At 43.9% G+C, this 18,363-nt stretch overlaps 1 protein-coding gene across 4 annotated transcripts in view; it reads left to right on the top strand.

Annotated features, from left to right (window-relative positions):
* Positions 1–18,363, top strand: part of PTCHD3 (patched domain containing 3) — an 85,726-nt gene that overhangs the window by 63,113 nt on the left and 4,250 nt on the right. Inside the window, exons 5-6 of one of the 4 annotated variants that reach the window (XM_044294365.1) lie at positions 6,185–6,356; positions 6,800–6,924. The exons of 1 other annotated variant lie outside the window; for it this stretch is intronic. In XM_044294365.1, the coding sequence (XP_044150300.1) occupies positions 6,185–6,356; positions 6,800–6,812 (185 nt within the window). In that variant the 3' untranslated portion in view covers positions 6,813–6,924. Of the gene's footprint in view, positions 1–6,184; positions 8,671–18,363 lie in introns of those variants that run through there. 2 more of the 4 variants (XM_044294363.1, XM_044294362.1) reach the window with 2 other exon arrangements.

Genomic DNA, 18,363 nt, shown 5'->3' with positions numbered 1-18,363 from the left:
ATGGTGCGTTTGTTTTTTGGCTAAAGCCTACATCAGGGTGAAGCTGTCACACCAAGTGCATTTAACCAGCAATAGTCTGTTTATTTTTTGGCCATATACTACATCAGGGGCAAGCTGCGCCCGTCACCAAGTGCATTTAACCCTCAGTAGTGTGGTTGGTCAAGCTATCACACCAAGTGCATTTAACCAGCAATAGTCTGTTCATTTTTTGGCCATATACTAAATCAGGGGCAAGCTGCGCCCGTCACCAAGTGCATTTAACCAGCAATAGTCTGTTCATTTTTTGGCCATATACTACATCAGGGGCAAGCTGCGCCCGTCACCAAGTGCATTTAACCCTCAGTAGTGTGGTTGGTCAAGCTGTGACACCAAGTGCATTTAACCAGCAATAGTCTGTTCATTTTTTGGCCATATACTACATCAGGGGCAAGCTGCGCCCATCACCAAGTGCATTTAACCAGCAATAGTGTGGTTATTTTTTGGCCATATCCCAGTCTAATTCTGTCACTAAATCCATACCGGTCACCCAGCGCCTAAATACTAGGCCTCAAATTTATATCCCGCTAAATCTCTCGTTACTGCTGTCCTGTTGTGGCTGGGAAAGTTATTTAGTGTCCGTCAAAGCACATTTTTTGTTCTGGGTTGAAATACAATTCCCAATTTAGCAATTTAAAAATTTAGTGGTTTCTGCTGTATCAGAGCTATTTGAAATCTATCCCTAAAAGGGTAGATCATATTGAAGGTGCACATAGGGTCATTCAGAATAACTTCACACACCCGCTACTGTGCATTTCCAAATCTAATTCTGTCACTAAACCCATACCTGTCACCCAGCGCCTAAATACTAGGCCTCAAATTTATATCCCGCTAAATCTCTCGTTACCGCTGTCCTGTTGTGGCTGGGAAAGTTATTTAGTGTCCGTCAAAGCACATTTTTTGTTCTGGGTTGAAATACAATTCCCAATTTAGCAATTTCATAATTTAGTGGTTTCTGCTATATCAGAGCTATTTGAAATCTATCCCTAAAAGGGTATATAATATTCAAGGTGCACATAGGGTCATTCAGAATAACTTCACACACACACGCTACTGTGCATTTCCAAGTCCAATTCTGTCACTAAATCCATACCGGTCACCAAGCGCCTAAATACTAGGCCTCAAATTTATATCCCGCTAAATCTCTCGTTACCGCTGTCCTGTTGTGGCTGGGAAAGTTATTTAGTGTCCGTCAAAGCACATTTTTTGTTCTGGGTTGAAATACAATTCCCAATTTAGCAATTTAAAAATTTAGTGGTTTCTGCTGTATCAGAGCTATTTGAAATCTATCCCTAAAAGGGTAGATCATATTGAAGGTGCACATAGGGTCATTCAGAATAACTTCACACACCCGCTACTGTGCATTTCCAAATCTAATTCTGTCACTAAACCCATACCTGTCACCCAGCGCCTAAATACTAGGCCTCAAATTTATATCCCGCTAAATCTCTCGTTACCGCTGTCCTGTTGTGGCTGGGAAAGTTATTTAGTGTCCGTCAAAGCACATTTTTTGTTCTGGGTTGAAATACAATTCCCAATTTAGCAATTTCATAATTTAGTGGTTTCTGCTATATCAGAGCTATTTGAAATCTATCCCTAAAAGGGTATATAATATTCAAGGTGCACATAGGGTCATTCAGAATAACTTCACACACACACGCTACTGTGCATATCCCAGTCTAATTCTGTCACTAAATCCATACCGGTCACCCAGCGCCTAAATACTAGGCCTCAAATTTATATCCCGCTAAATCTCTCGTTACCGCTGTCCTATTGTGGCTGGGAAAGTTATTTAGTGTCCGTCAAAGCACATTTTTTGTTCTGGGTTGAAATACAATTCCCAATTTAGCAATTTAAAAATTTAGTGGTTTCTGCTGTATCAGAGCTATTTGAAATCTATCCCTAAAAGGGTAGATCATATTGAAGGTGCACATAGGGTCATTCAGAATAACTTCACACACCCGCTACTGTGCATTTCCAAATCTAATTCTGTCACTAAACCCATACCTGTCACCCAGCGCCTAAATACTAGGCCTCAAATTTATATCCCGCTAAATCTCTCGTTACCGCTGTCCTGTTGTGGCTGGGAAAGTTATTTAGTGTCCGTCAAAGCACATTTTTTGTTCTGGGTTGAAATACAATTCCCAATTTAGCAATTTCATAATTTAGTGGTTTCTGCTATATCAGAGCTATTTGAAATCTATCCCTAAAAGGGTATATAATATTCAAGGTGCACATAGGGTCATTCAGAATAACTTCACACACACACGCTACTGTGCATATCCCAGTCTAATTCTGTCACTAAATCCATACCGGTCACCCAGCGCCTAAATACTAGGCCTCAAATTTATATCCCGCTAAATCTCTCGTTACCGCTGTCCTATTGTGGCTGGGAAAGTTATTTAGTGTCCGTCAAAGCACATTTTTTGTTCTGGGTTGAAATACAATTCCCAATTTAGCAATTTAAAAATTTAGTGGTTTCTGCTGTATCAGAGCTATTTGAAATCTATCCCTAAAAGGGTAGATCATATTGAAGGTGCACATAGGGTCATTCAGAATAACTTCACACACCCGCTACTGTGCATTTCCAAGTCTAATTCTGTCACTAAACCCATACCTGTCACCCAGCGCCTAAATACTAGGCCTCAAATTTATATCCCGCTAAATCTCTCGTTACCGCTGTCCTGTTATGGCTGGGAAAGTTATTTAGTGTCCGTCAAAGCACATTTTTTGTTCTGGGTTGAAATACAATTCCCAATTTAGCAATTTCATAATTTAGTGGTTCCTGCTATATCAGAGCTATTTGAAATCTATCCCAAAAAGGGTATATAATATTCAAGGTGCACATAGGGTCATTCAGAATAACTTCACACACACGCTTTCAGCGTTTTGTCTGAACGTGTATTCAGCACGGCAGGGGGCGTCATTACAGACAAACGCAGCCGCCTGTCTACAGCCAATGTGGACAAGCTGACGTTCATAAAAATGAACCAGGCATGGATCCCACAGGACCTGTCCGTCCCTTGTCCAGATTAGACATTAACTACCTCCCCATAACCATATATTATTGGACTCCAGGGCACTTCCTCATTCAATCCTATTTTTATTTTCATTTTACCATTATATTGCGAGGCTACCCAAAGTTGAATGAACCTCTCCTCTGCCTGTGTGCTAGGCCTAAATATATGCCAATGGACTGTTGCAGTGGTGGCTGACATGAAGCCTGATTCTCTGCTATGACATGCAGACTAATTCTCTGCTGACATGAAGCCAGATTGTCTGTTACGGGACCTCTCTCCTCTGCCTGGGTGCTGGGCCTAAATTTATGACAATGGACTGTTGCAGTGGTGGCTGACGTGAAGCCTGATTCTCTGCTATGACATGCAGACTGATTCTCTGCTGACATGAAGCCAGATCCTCTGTTACGGGACCTCTCTCCTCTGCCTGGGTGCTGGGCCTAAATTTATGAAAATGGACTGTTGCAGTGGTGGGTGACGTGAAGCCTCATTCTCTGCTATGACATGCAGACTGATTCTCTGCTGACATGAAGCCAGATCGTCTGTTACGGGACCTCTCTGCTCTGCCTGTGTGCTAGGCCTAAATATATGCCAATGGACTGTTGCAGTGGTGGGTGACGTGAAGCCTCATTCTCTGCTATGACATGCAGACTGATTCTCTGCTGACATGAAGCCAGATCGTCTGTTACGGGACCTCTCTGCTCTGCCTGTGTGCTAGGCCTAAATATATGCCAATGGACTGTTGCAGTGGTGGGTGACGTGAAGCCTCATTCTCTGCTATGACATGCAGACTGATTCTCTGCTGACATGAAGCCAGATTGTCTGTTACGGGACCTCTCTGCTCTGCCTGTGTGCTAGGCCTAAATATATGCCAATGGACTGTTGCAGTGGTGGGTGACGTGAAGCCTCATTCTCTGCTATGACATGCAGACTGATTCTCTGCTGACATGAAGCCAGATTGTCTGTTACGGGACCTCTCTGCTCTGCCTGTGTGCTAGGCCTAAATATATGCCAATGGACTGTTGCAGTGGTGGGTGACGTGAAGCCTCATTCTCTGCTATGACATGCAGACTGATTCTCTGCTGACATGAAGCCAGATCGTCTGTTACGGGACCTCTCTGCTCTGCCTGTGTGCTAGGCCTAAATATATGCCAATGGACTGTTGCAGTGGTGGGTGACGTGAAGCCTCATTCTCTGCTATGACATGCAGACTGATTCTCTGCTGTCATGAAGCCAGATTGTCTGTTACGGGACCTCTCTGCTCTGCCTGTGTGCTAGGCCTAAATATATGCCAATGGACTGTTGCAGTGGTGGGTGACGTGAAGCCTCATTCTCTGCTATGACATGCAGACTGATTCTCTGCTGACATGAAGCCAGATTGTCTGTTACGGGACCTCTCTCCTCTGCCTGTGTGCTAGGCCTAAATATATGCCAATGGACTGTTGCAGTGGTGGCTGACGTGAAGCCTCATTCTCTGCTATGACATGCAGACTAATTCTCTGCTGACATGAAGCCAGATTGTCTGTTACGGGACCTCTCTCCTCTGCCTGGGTGCTGGGCCTAAATTTATGACAATGGACTGTTGCAGTGGTGGCTGACGTGAAGCCTGATTCTCTGCTATGACATGCAGACTGATTCTCTGCTGACATGAAGCCAGATCCTCTGTTACGGGACCTCTCTCCTCTGCCTGGGTGCTGGGCCTAAATTTATGACAATGGACTGTTGCAGTGGTGGCTGACGTGAAGCCTCATTCTCTGCTATGACATGCAGACTAATTCTCTGCTGACATGAAGCCAGATTGTCTGTTACGGGACCTCTCTCCTCTGCCTGGGTGCTGGGCCTAAATTTATGACAATGGACTGTTGCAGTGGTGGCTGACGTGAAGCCTGATTCTCTGCTATGACATGCAGACTGATTCTCTGCTGACATGAAGCCAGATCCTCTGTTACGGGACCTCTCTCCTCTGCCTGGGTGCTGGGCCTAAATTTATGACAATGGACTGTTGCAGTGGTGGCTGACGTGAAGCCTGATTCTCTGCTATGACATGCAGACTGATTCTCTGCTGACATGAAGCCAGATCCTCTGTTACGGGACCTCTCTCCTCTGCCTGGGTGCTGGGCCTAAATTTATGAAAATGGACTCTTACAGTGGTGGGTGACGTGAAGCCTGATTCTCTGCTATGACATGAAGACTGATTCTCTGCTGACATGAAGCCAGATTGTCTGTTACGGGACCTCTCTCCTCTGCCTGGGTGCCGGGGCCTAAATATCTGAGAATGGACTGTTCCAGTGGTGGGTGACGGGAAGCCAGATTCTCTGCTATGGAACCTCTCTCCAATTGATTTTGGTTAATTTTTATTTATTTAATTTTTATTTTAATTCATTTCCCTATCCACATTTGTTTGCAGGGGATTTACCTACATGTTGCTGCCTTTTGCAGCCCTCTAGCCCTTTCCTGGGCTGTTTTACAGCCGTTTTAGTGCCGAAAAGTTCGGGTCCCCATTGACTTCAATGGGGTTCGGGTTCGGGACGAAGTTCGGATCGGGTTCGGATCCCGAACCCGAACATTTCCGGGATGTTCGGCCGAACTTCTCGAACCCGAACATCCAGGTGTTCGCTCAACTCTAGTCATTATCCTTCCCCCTGTGTGTGTGTGGACGTGACCGTTAAAACTAAACTCGCTTACATAGTCTGTTCCCGTCTCGTATTCTCGCTGGCAGTGGAGCAATCCGCTGCAATTGGACAGCGTCACAGCCAGGGAGAAGGAGACACCCACTGAGGAGATCTGTGATCTTCTCCTCCCTGTACCGATTGTAGTCATTTACATACTGGGCACCAAAGAAACAAAAGAGGGGTCTGTAAGAAAAAAATAACTTAGCAGATAGTGGACTACTACATAAGGTATTCAGTTTAAAAAAAAAAAGATAAAAAGTCCTCTTTAAGGTAGCAAATTTTAGTAATAAATGTATATACTTCCAGAAAAGGGAACTCAGTATCTGTGAATTCTTTAATTATTGCAAAATCAATTATTGCTTTTTGTTTAAAAAAAAAACATTTTATCTTTGAAAACTTTATTAAATATTTATTAGATTTAAAGAAATGTATTATTGCTATTACTATTGGTGCTTCCAGGTGTCGGGGTGGACGACATGTTCATTATGATTTCAAGCTGGCAACAAACTAAAGTAAAAGATAAAGTTGAAGAAAGAATGGCGGAAACGTACTCTGAAGCTGCTGTTTCCATAACAATCACAACACTCACAGATGTTCTAGCTTTCTACATTGGAATTCTGACCTCTTTCCGGTCAGTGCAGTCATTCTGTATATACACTGGGACGGCCATCTTGTTCTGTTTCCTGTATAACGTCACCTGCTTTGGGGCTTTCTTAGCTCTTAATGGTAGAAGAGAGGAGAATAACAGGCACTGGTTCATATGTAAGAAGTTGACAAAAGAAAAAGATGACAATCATTCATTAGCTTATAACATGTGTTGTGTTGGAGGAGGGTACAGCCAAATCACTGGCAAAGAGATTGACCACCCCATGACTGGTTTTTTTCATAAGTATTATGGCCCATTTCTAACAAACACCTGGACCAAGGTCCTTGTTGGATTTCTATATGCGGGATATCTGTTCAGCAGTATTTATGGGTGTTTTCAGGTTCAGGAAGGGATTGATCTAAGGAATTTAGCTACTGATAGTTCTTATGTTCGTTCCTTCTATGACAATGATGATTTATATTTTTCAGAATATGGTCCTAGAGTTATGGTTGTGGTGACTGAGGAGGTTTCATACTGGGATTCCGATGTCCAGAGTAAAATTGACAGGTGCCTGGAGTCGTTTATAAATAACTGCTACGTTAGTGAGTCTTTCTCGGAGTCCTGGTTGAATGCATACAGAGGGATGGCTAACCAGATGAACTTGAACATTAGTGACAAGAGCAACTTTATTTATAATTTGTCAACATTGTTTAGCAGATTTCCAGATTTTAAACAAGACGTGGACATTCAGTCAGGAGCTATAAGAGCTTCTCGTTTCTTCATACAAACGGTAAATGTTACTTCAGCAGTGGATGAGAGAGACATGTTAAACCAAGTCAGGGACACAGCAAAGAGCTGTGAGATCCCGCTTCTTGTATATCATCCAGCATTTATATATTGTGACCAATATGCTGTAATCATAGAGAACACCATACAGAATGTTGCTGTTGCTGCAGGTGCCATGCTTGTGATCTCGCTCCTCCTAATTCCAAACCCTATGTGTTCCTTGTGGGTGACATTCACCTTAGCTTCTATCATAGTGGGTGTTACTGGTTTCATGGCTTATTGGGATGTTAACTTAGATTCCATCTCCATGATCAACCTTGTCATCTGCATTGGATTCTCTGTAGACTTTTCTGCTCACATTACATATGCTTATGTGTCCAATCACAAAGCCAAAGTAAATGAAAGGGTGATTGATGCTTTACATTCTCTGGGTTATCCTATAGTACAGGGGGCTGTAGCCACCATCTTGGGTGTGATAGCCCTTTCTGCAGCTGAGAGTTACATTTTCCGAACATTTTCTAAGATCATATTTCTTGTTATTGCATTTGGGATGATACATGGACTGGTTTTCCTTCCTGTTTTTTTAACATTGTTTGGCAATTGTATGACACATGACAAGTCTACAAAGATTAAAGCGGATAATCAAAGCTCAGACAATAATTTAGGGGAAACATATTTTGGTTGTTATGACAACATAGCAACCACTTTTCAAAAAATATCACTATATCTTGATCCTGATTGCCCTTAACTTTGTACTCCTGAAATGTATTTGAATATAAAATAACCATACATATCATTAAATTGTTCCTTAAGGCAGACTGCAGGGTCCTCAGAGTCGCATAATTTCATTAAATAACCTTTAGGCAGTGAGATACGTGTAAGGGTATCTTCATATAGCTTAAAATTCATGCTGTTTTTAGAAGGTATACTGTGCCAAAACCTTTCTGTGTGCTGCATCCTCTTGTTTCCAAGGGCAATATATGGACGCTCATATGGGAGTGGATTTTTTTCATGCAGATTGAAATAGAGTGCAAATAATGGGTGCCATGACATAGGATTGGTGCAAAATCCATGCGGAAACAGCAGCTGGGTAGTCAAGTCTAGTGTTGATCACGAATATTCGAATTGCACATTTTTATCGTGAATATTGGCACTTCAAGAATTTGCGAATATTTATAATATAGTGATATATATTCGGAATTGCAAATATTCGAGATTTTTTTTAAATTAGTACACATTATCCCTTAATGATTCTAGCCTGTGGGTCAATGAGAAGACTGCAATATCTTTGACTTTAGGAGTAGTGTTGATTGCAAATTTTCGTAATGCAAATTTTTCAATTGTCGATTTCCACAATCAAGAATATGACTGTAGATAACAAGTTTGCGAATATATGGAGAATATTCGCCCAAATATTTGCAAAATATCACGAATTCGAATATTGCCACTGCCGCTCATCACTAGTCAAGTCACACACAGATAAGCCCCATTGAATCACATTTGGTATTTTAAAGTGGTTGTCCAGGCTTTTACAATTGATGATCTATCCTCGTGATAGGTCATCAATATCAGATTAGCGATGGTCCGACACCCGGCACCCCCGCTGCTCAGTTGTATGAGGAAACGGTATGCACAGTGCGCATGTGCTGTATCTCTTCTCTCTTCCTGTCTGCTGCTGCAGTCTTTGGTCTTTGCCATAGACAGCAGCAGTGGACAGTAAGAGAGAAGGGAGACAGCATGTGAGCACTGTGCACACCGTCTCCTCATACAACTGATCAGCAGGAATACAAGGTGTCAAACTCTTTCCAATCTGATATTGATGACCTATCCCGAGGATAGATCATCAATAGTAAAAGCCCAGAAAAAACATTTAGGCTGTGTTGTAGAGGTGGAGTTGCAGCTAGGCTTCAACACCTATGCAAGCTCAGTGTCCACCCAGTCATAAACAAAAGCCGAATTTCAGTTTATTCGACACAAAAACAAGACTGATTGGAAATTTCTGCTAGCAAAACTAGCATTGTTCCAATATATTATGTATGTATATGTATACATGTGTTATGCATAAAAAAAATGTAGACATTCCAATACAGGAATGAGAAATGTAAGCAGTTCTGTGGCTATGACTGATTAATAATACTTAAATGAATGTATTTTTCTTCTGAATTTTCATTGTGTATACTGTATTTGCAGAAATAACTAAAAATTAAAAAGAATGAAAAAATTCCAAATATGAAGGTTACACTCCCAATTTACTGGACTACATCTATTATTAATCAAAAGTTATGATTAATATGATTGTGATTTTTAAAACAAAAAGTAAATTTTAACAGGAGCTATGCCAAAATTCCATGTAATGAATATGATTTTAAAAAATTTTTTGAAGGTTTTTCCTTTGAAGAGAGGATTTTTTCTTCCATCTAAACATTTTTCATTGGCCTTTTAAGGGCTCATGCACACCACCATGATCGACCCAAGAAACACGATACTCTCTGGCCGACCACTCCTTTACTGAACTGCACTGACTGTGTTTTCAGGAATAGAGGGGAACATTTATCATGAGGGGAATATTTGAAGGCAGTTTTGCTTGAGTTTGTGTTGTATTTTATGCAATATTTATCAAATGTACGTTATTTGACAAATTTGTCTCATCCTTAAATCTAACACTTCTGTCTAGAAAACATTACTCCAGTTTTTCTACATCACTCTGATACTGGAGTGAAAGTGCAACTTTTTTTGCAACGTTTAAAAAAAAAGTCTGATAAATCTGGAGTGAAACTCATTAACATAGCTAACCAGGTCCATGCAAAAAGTCACAAAAGACCAAAAAGTCACAAAAGCCCTAATATGTGACTTTTTGCAGTCAGAATAATGGAGTGAAGGCATGCTAAATCAGGGCCATAGCAATTTGCTTGATTCTGAAATAAATACACACCTCAACAATGAAATAACACCACAAGAAGGAAAAGTTGTGGAATTATAGAAATCAAAGGATTAATAAATATGCTGATAAAAATGATGAAGAATGGACAAAATATTCAAAACATATCAAGTTATTATTGAGTATAAGGGGCAAAGGTAGAAATACACACACTTACACACCTTCAATGAGGTTATTATTGGATGTGTGAGGAATGTTCTGCCATGCTGAATGCACTTGGGCACACAAAACATCAAGATCCGGTGCTGGCAGCTCCCTTTGCAATTTCCAACCAGATTTTCTTGATTGGAGACAAGTACAGAGATGCTGCAGACCATGGCAGCACTTTTGGCCACATAGACTGCTCACAGTAACATGAACAATATGCAGCTTGGCGTCCTATTGAAATCAGCTTCTGGAACACTTTGGAGAAATGGCTGTACTACTGATTCCTATTGTTGCAAAAGACAAAACTGGGAATTATTGCTGAAAAGGATAGACCTTTATTCCATCCTTCTTCTTGTGCACCATTACAGCCTTTGAGAGAGGTGGTGTGAGGTCAATAGAACACCTGTAGCTGGGCATTTAACTCACAACCCAGTGTTGTGCAAATGCTTTATGATGGTGTGTATAGACATAGGTTTGGGATGTGATGTGCATTTTTACTTCCAGGACAGAATGGATCATTACACTCCATTCTCATATTCAGATGATCCGTCCATGTACCAACTTGTGCCTGATTTCTGGATTTTGACTCTCTGTTGTCTGACTTGACCCATGTCTGATTACTGTATTGACCCTTAGCTGCTTGCTTTGACCGCAGACATGTTTTCACGGATTCTCATATACTCTGCCTGCCCTTGTTTTGCCTGATCCTTTGGTGCTATGCATCGGTGACTTTGCAAGACGTAGCGGCCTGGTGGCTCCCCTGGAGAAAAGTCCAGATCCCTATGTAGGGGTTAAATGATGAATACCAGGGACTTGCCTCCTGGTATTCATCCTGATATATCAGTGAATAACACCCTTATGATTAACCGAAAGTCGAACCTGTTGGTTGACGTAGTGGTTCCACACCCACTACCTGTAACAATACCTTTTGTTCGTGGGATAAACATCTTCCAATTACAAATAGTCCTACAGTTTAAAATTAACCCCAAGTTACCATGTCTGGAAATATTGCGGTAGGCCATCACTAAAGAAAAAAAGTACCAAAAGCAAAGTAACAGCAGCACTACATGATGAATTATATGTTGATATGCAAAATTCCACTTAGTGGTAGTGCAAGCAGTGTTGGGCCATAGCTTGCAGGCTCCATAAGTACATTTTTAAATGAATCGTTTTTTTTTTTTTATCAATAGCTAAACCCCCAGCATATGCAGAGAATGTTGCATCCAACCCCCACCTAGGGGATGGATTTTTAAGAATGAAAAAGACTGAAGTCGAAATGTAGCATAGATTGGTGAATAACTTGAATAGTCTTGAAAGATGATATTGAGTGCTGCAGTATTCTTTATTATAGTAAACAAAAAAGTAAGCATTACAGCCAGGGGTGTAACTTTGGGCCACTAGGTGGGGGGTGGATGCAACATTCTCTGCGTATGGGTTAGATGTTGATAAAAAAAAATCATTAAAAAAATTGTAAATTAGATCCAGTGGGATGATTTTTTATGGTTTTAATTGGTAGACGTAATAAGGATAATTTTTCTAGGGGTGTATATCCCACCAGGTCATCACTAGAGGTAGAACCAAAGAAAAAGGGCTCACTATGAAGCCGTGAAGTAGGGTAAACAGAGAACCAATCATGTAAACCTAAAAGAGTTGTCGGAAAGAACAACCATAGAATGCCCAATATATATAAAAATATAAATACTTTATTATATCATACATTGATCAAAATTCATAAATATAAGATATTATTACACAGAATTGATTTGAGAAAAATCAGCAAACAAACTGGATGCTTTCCAGCCCGCCTCCCAAGGAAACACGGCGGCGTCCCCACGTGACCCGGCGCACAGCGCTTCCCAGCCAAGCGCTGTATCAGACAGTGCCGCTCTGAAAGTAACAGAGCCTGGTTCTATATATCAATGAATGGTATACATTGTAACGGCCCACAAGAAGTATGCATAGAATGTATCTATATCATAGATTACCAGGGGACCGCTGAATACATCTTCTCATCACAGGGGGCAAAAGGGAGAAAAAAAGGAGGGTGGAAAAAGGAAAGAAAGGGCAAAGTAACAACAACATGAAATTTAATATCATGATTTCTGGTACTAATGCTGATGTTCCATATAGTGACCTAATTAGCAAAAGGACTTAATACCATGATTTCTAATAATCAATTTACATACCCATAATGCCCTAATCAAGAGAATTTACATACCCATAATGCCCTAATCAATTAATATAATGATTTTTTAATAATAATTGATAACCCCATAGCCACAACAATTTCTCCACAATCACAAGTATAGTCCAAATATTTTTTTTTCTTAATACCTAAATTTCACAATATTCATCACCAAGAATTATTATACATGATTCTATGAATACAATAACTATATTTCATCAAATCTTAGTGTACAGACCTCAGTTTAGTAATACATGATTTTAAGAAGAAGAAGATCAAGATAACAATGATTTGCTGAGAAAGAATTTAGAGAACATGAGGAGTAGACAGTATAAAGTGCCCATCTCATACCAATATCACAAACAAATTTGATAGTCTAAATATCATATATGATCATAAAAGAATTTATTCATAGAAATTCATAGCAATGCCACCTCAGAGTAATATATACCGATTTTTCATAGAGATTCATAACAGTAATACCTCATGGGTATACTGTACCACTATACTCCAAACCCTCTTTCTAAGTAAGTGCAATCCCACTTCCTAATAAAGGGTGATCAGTGTGCCCAAATGCGCCTGGGCCGCATAACACTAGTTAGCCCAGCATCACCAGGCACACTGCCACCTATCTAGTGTGCAAAATCATAACCAATTACTCATGATGAAGGATGATCAATGTGCCGAAGTGTGACTAGGACCTAGGCACCATAAAAATAGCAAGCCCAGCACAGTCAGGCAAATCGCCATCTATCTAGGATACTAAATACTTAACTGGTGGTTCCTAAAGCAAAATGGTCTATGTGCCTAAGTGCAGCCGGGCACCTTGACCTATAATTAACCCAGCACAGTCAGGCACATCACCACCCATAGTGCTAAATAAAGAGACAAATACCATATACCCATCTCAACCATACTAGCCAAATGCCAATAGTTAAGCTGACCTAAAAAACCGTGACGGTCAAGCCTATCCATTATGAAAAATACACTATCAAAATATCACAACACCAACATATACAGTGACCACATATACAATAAAAAGTATACACAAATATGTAAAGCATGAATCTCGTGTATTGATCTCCTCTGGTGCATAGAATAGTCCCTCTTCAGGCTTGCATTTTCTTTTTATCTTCATCGCCATATCCTCGGCATGTACCAAAATTGCTCCTCTCCTCACACTCCTCACAACTAGAGTTGAGCGGACACCTGGATGTTCGGGTTCGAGAAGTTCGGCCGAACTTCCCGAAAATGTTCGGGTTCGGGATCCGAACCCGATCCGAACTTCATCCCGAACCCGAACCCCATTGAAGTCAATGGGGACCCGAACTTTTCGGCACTAAAAAGGCTGTAAAACAGCCCAGGAAAGGGCTAGAGGGCTGCAAAAGGCAGCAACATGTAGGTAAATCCCCTGCAAACAAATGTGGATAGAGAAATGAATAAAAATAAAAATTAAATAAATAAAAATTAACCAAAATCAATTGGAGAGAGGTCCCATAGCAGAGAATCAGGCTTCACGTCACCCACCACTGTAACAGTCCATTTTCATAAATTTAGGCCCAGCACCCAGGCAGAGGAGAGAGGTCCCGTAACAGACAATCTGGCTTCATGTCAGCAGAGAATCAGTCTTCATATCATAGCAGAGAATCAGGCTTCACGTCAGCCACCACTGCAACAGTCCATTGTCATAAATTTAGGCCCTGGCACCCAGGCAGAGGAGAGAGGTCCCGTAACAGACAATCTGGCTTCATGTCAGCAGAGAATCAGTCTTCATATCATAGCAGAGAATCAGGCTTCACGTCAGCCACCACTGCAACAGTCCATTGTCATAAATTTAGGCCCAGCACCCAGGCAGAAGAGAGAGGTCCCTTAACAGAGAATCTGGCTTCATGTCAGCAGAGAATCAGTCTGCATGTCATAGCAGAGAATCAGGCTTCACGTCACCCACCACTGTAACAGTCCATTGTCATAAATTTAGGCCCAGCACCCAGGCAGAGGAGAGAGGTTCCGTAACACAGAATCTGGCTTCATGTTACCAGAGAATCAGTCTTCATGTCATAGCAGAGAATCAGGCTTCACGTCAGCCACCACTGCAACAGTCCATTTTCATAAATTTAGGCCCAGCACCCAGGCAGAGGAGAGAGGTTCCGTAACACAGAATCTGGCTTCATGTCACCAGAGAATCAGTCTGCATGTCATAGCAGAGAATCAGGCTTCACGTCACCCACCACTGTAACAGTCCATTGTCATAAATTTAGGCCCTGGCACCCAGGCAGAGGAGAGAGGTCCCGTAACAGACAATCTGGCTTCATGTCAGCAGAGAATCAGTCTGCATGTCACAGCAGAGAATCAGGCTTCACGTCACCCACCACTGTAACAGTCCATTTTCATAAATTTAGGCCCAGCACCCAGGCAGAGGAGAGAGGTTCCGTAACACAGAATCTGGCTTCATGTCACCAGAGAATCAGTCTTCATGTCATAGCAGAGAATCAGGCTTCACGTCAGCCATCACTGCAACAGTCCATTTTCATAAATTTAGACCCAGCACCCAGGCAGAGGAGAGAGGTTCCGTAACACAGAATCTGGCTTCATGTCACCAGAGAATCAGTCTTCATGTCATAGCAGAGAATCAGGCTTCACGTCACCCACCACTGTAACAGTCCATTTTCATAAATTTAGGCCCAGCACCCAGGCAGAGGAGAGAGGTCCCATAACAGACAATCTGGCTTCATGTCGGCAGAGAATCAGTCTGCATGTCATAGCAGAGAATCAGGCTTCACGTCACCCAACATTGGAACAGTCCATTGGCATATATTTAGGTCCCGGCACCCAGACAGAGGAGAGGTTCATTCAACTTTGGGTAGCCTCGCAATATAATGGCAAAATGAAAATAAAAATAGGATTAAATGAGGAAGTGCCCTGGAGTCCAATAATATATGGTTAAAGGGAGGTAGTTAATGTCTAATCTGCACAAGGGATAGACAGGTCCTGTGGGATCCATGCCTGGTTCATTTTTATGAACGTCAGCTTGTCCACATTGGCTGTAGACAGGCGGCTGCGTTTGTCTGTAATGACGCCCCCTGCCGTGCTGAATACACGTTCAGACAAAACGCTGGCTGCCGGGCAGGCCAGCACCTCCAAGGCATAAAAGGCTAGCTCTGGCCACGTAGACAATTTAGAGACCCAGAAGTTGAATGGGGCCAAACCATCAGTCAGTACGTGGAGGGGTGTGCACACGTACTGTTCCACCATGTTAGTGAAATGTTGCCTCCTGCTAACACGTTGCGTATCAGGTGGTGGTGCAGTTAGCTGTGGCGTGTTGACAAAACTTTTCCACATCTCTGCCATGCTAACCCTGCCCTCAGAGGAGCTGGCCGTGACACAGCTGCCTTGGCGACCTCTTGCTCCTCCTCTGCCTTGGCCTTGGGCTTCCACTTGTTCCCCTGTCACATTTGGGAATGCTCTCAGTAGCGCGTCTACCAACGTGCGCTTGTACTCGCGCATCTTCCTATCACGCTCCAGTGCAGGAAGTAAGGTGGGCACATTGTCTTTGTACCGTGGATCCAGCAGGGTGGCAACCCAGTAGTCCGCACACGTTAAAATGTGGGCAACTCTGCTGTCGTTGCGCAGGCACTGCAGCATGTAGTCGCTCATGTGTGCCAGGCTGCCCAGGGGTAAGGACAAGCTGTCCTCTGTGGGAGGCGTATCGTCATCATCCTGCCTTTCCCCCCAGCCACGCACCAATGATGGGCCCGAGCTGCGTTGGGTGCCACCCCGCTGTGACCATGCTTCATCCTCATCCTCCTCCATCTCCTCCTCATCCTCGTCCTCCTCGTCCTCCAGTAGTGGGCCCTGGCTGGCCACATTTGTACCTGGCCTCTGCTGTTGAAATAAACCTCCCTCTGAGTCACTTCGAAGAGACTGGCCTGAAAGTGCTAAAAATGACCCCTCTTCCTCCTCCTCCTCCTCCTCCTCCTGGGCCACCTCCTCTTCCATCATCGCCCTAAGTGTTTTCTCAAGGAGACATAGAAGTGGTATTGTAACGCTGATAACGGCGTCATCGCCACTGGCCATGTTGGTGGAGTACTCAAAACAGCGCAACAGGGCACACAGGTCTCGCATGGAGGCCCAGTCATTGGTGGTGAAGTGGTGCTGTTCCGTAGTGCGACTGACCCGTGCGTGCTGCAGCTGAAACTCCACTATGGCCTGCTGCTGCTCGCACAGTCTGTCCAGCATGTGCAAGGTGGAGTTCCACCTGGTGGGCACGTCGCATATGAGGCGGTGAGCGGGAAGGCCGAAGTTACGCTGTAGCGCAGACAGGCGAGCAGCGGCAGGATGTGAACGCCGGAAGCGCGCACAGATGGCCCGCACTTTATGCAGCAGCTCTGACATGTCGGGGTAGTTGTGAATGAACTTCTGCACCACCAAATTCAGCACATGCGCAAAGCAAGGGATGTGCGTCAAACCGGCTAGTCCCAGAGCTGCAACGAGATTTCGCCCATTATCGCACACCACCAGGCCGGGCTTGAGGCTCACCGGCAGCAACCACTCGTCGGTCTGTTATTCTATACCCCGCCACAACTCCTGTGCGGTGTGGGGCCTGTCCCCCAAACATATGAGTTTCAGAATGGCTTGCTGACGTTTACCCCGGGCTGTGCTGAAGTTGGTGGTGAAGGTGTGTGGCTGACTGGATGAGCAGGTGGAAGAAGAGGAGGAGGAAGCTGAGTAGGAGGAGGTGGCAACAGGAGGCAAAGAATGTTGCCCTGCGATCCTTGGCGGCGGAAGGACGAGCGCCAAACAGCTCTCCGCCTGGGCCCAGCTGCCACTACATTTACCCAGTGTGCAGTTAGGGAGATATAGCGTCCCTGGCCGTGCTTACTGGTCCACGTATCTGTGGTTAGGTGGACCTTGCCACAGATGGCGTTGCGCAGTGCACACTTGATTTTATTGGATACTTGGTTGTGCAGGGAAGGCACGGCTCTCTTGGAGAAGTAGTGGCGGCTAGGAACAACATACTGTGGGACAGCAAGCGACATGAGCTGTTTGAAGCTGTCTGTGTCCACCAGCCTAAATGACAGCATTTCATAGGCCAGTAGTTTAGAAATGCTGGCATTCAGGGCCAGGGATCGAGGGTGGCTAGGTGGGAATTTACGCTTTCTCTCAAATGTTTGTGAGATGGAGAGCTGAACGCTGCCGTGTGACATGCTTGAGACGCTTGGTGACGGAGGTGGTGCTGTTGGTGGTATATCCCCTGTTTGCTGGGCGGCAGGTGCCAACGTTCCTCCAGAGGCGGAGGAAGAGGCCGAGGCGGCAGCAGCAGAAGAGACTGAGGCGGCAGTAGCAGAAGAGGTAGCAGGGGGAGCCTGAGTGACTTCCTTGTTTTTAAGGTGTTTACTCCACTGCAGTTCATGCTTTGCATGCAGGTGCCTGGTCATGCAGGTTGTGCTAAGGTTCAGAACGTTAATGCCTCGCTTCAGGCTCTGATGGCACAGCGTGCAAACCACTCGGGTCTTGACGTCAGCACATTGTTTGAAGAAGTGCCATGCCAGGGAACTCCTTGAAGCTGCCTTTGGGGTGCTCGGTCCAAGATGGCGGCGGTCAGTAGCAGGCGGAGTCTCTTGGCGGCGGGTGTTCTGCTTTTGCCCACTGCTCCCTCTTTTGCTACGCTGTTGGCTCGGTCTCACCACTGCCTCTTCCTCCGAACTGTGAAAGTCAGTGGCACGACCTTCATTCCATGTGGGGTCTAGGACCTCATCGTCCCCTGCATCGTCTTCCACCCAGTCTTGATCCCTGACCTCCTGTTCAGTCTGCACACTGCAGAAAGACGCAGCAGTTGGCACCTGTGTTTCGTCATCATCAGAGACATGCTGAGGTGGTATTCCCATGTCCTCATCATCAGAAAACATAAGTGGTTGTGCGTCAGTGCATTCTATGTCTTTCACCGCTGGGGAAGGGCTAGGTGGGTGCCCTTGGGAAACCCTGCCAGCAGAGTCTTC

This window comes from Bufo gargarizans, chromosome 5, assembly GCF_014858855.1.
Source record: "Bufo gargarizans isolate SCDJY-AF-19 chromosome 5, ASM1485885v1, whole genome shotgun sequence".
NCBI lineage: Eukaryota > Metazoa > Chordata > Amphibia > Anura > Bufonidae > Bufo > Bufo gargarizans.
The sequence above is the reverse complement of the archived record's forward strand: the minus strand, read 5'-3'. Positions and strand labels throughout refer to the sequence as shown.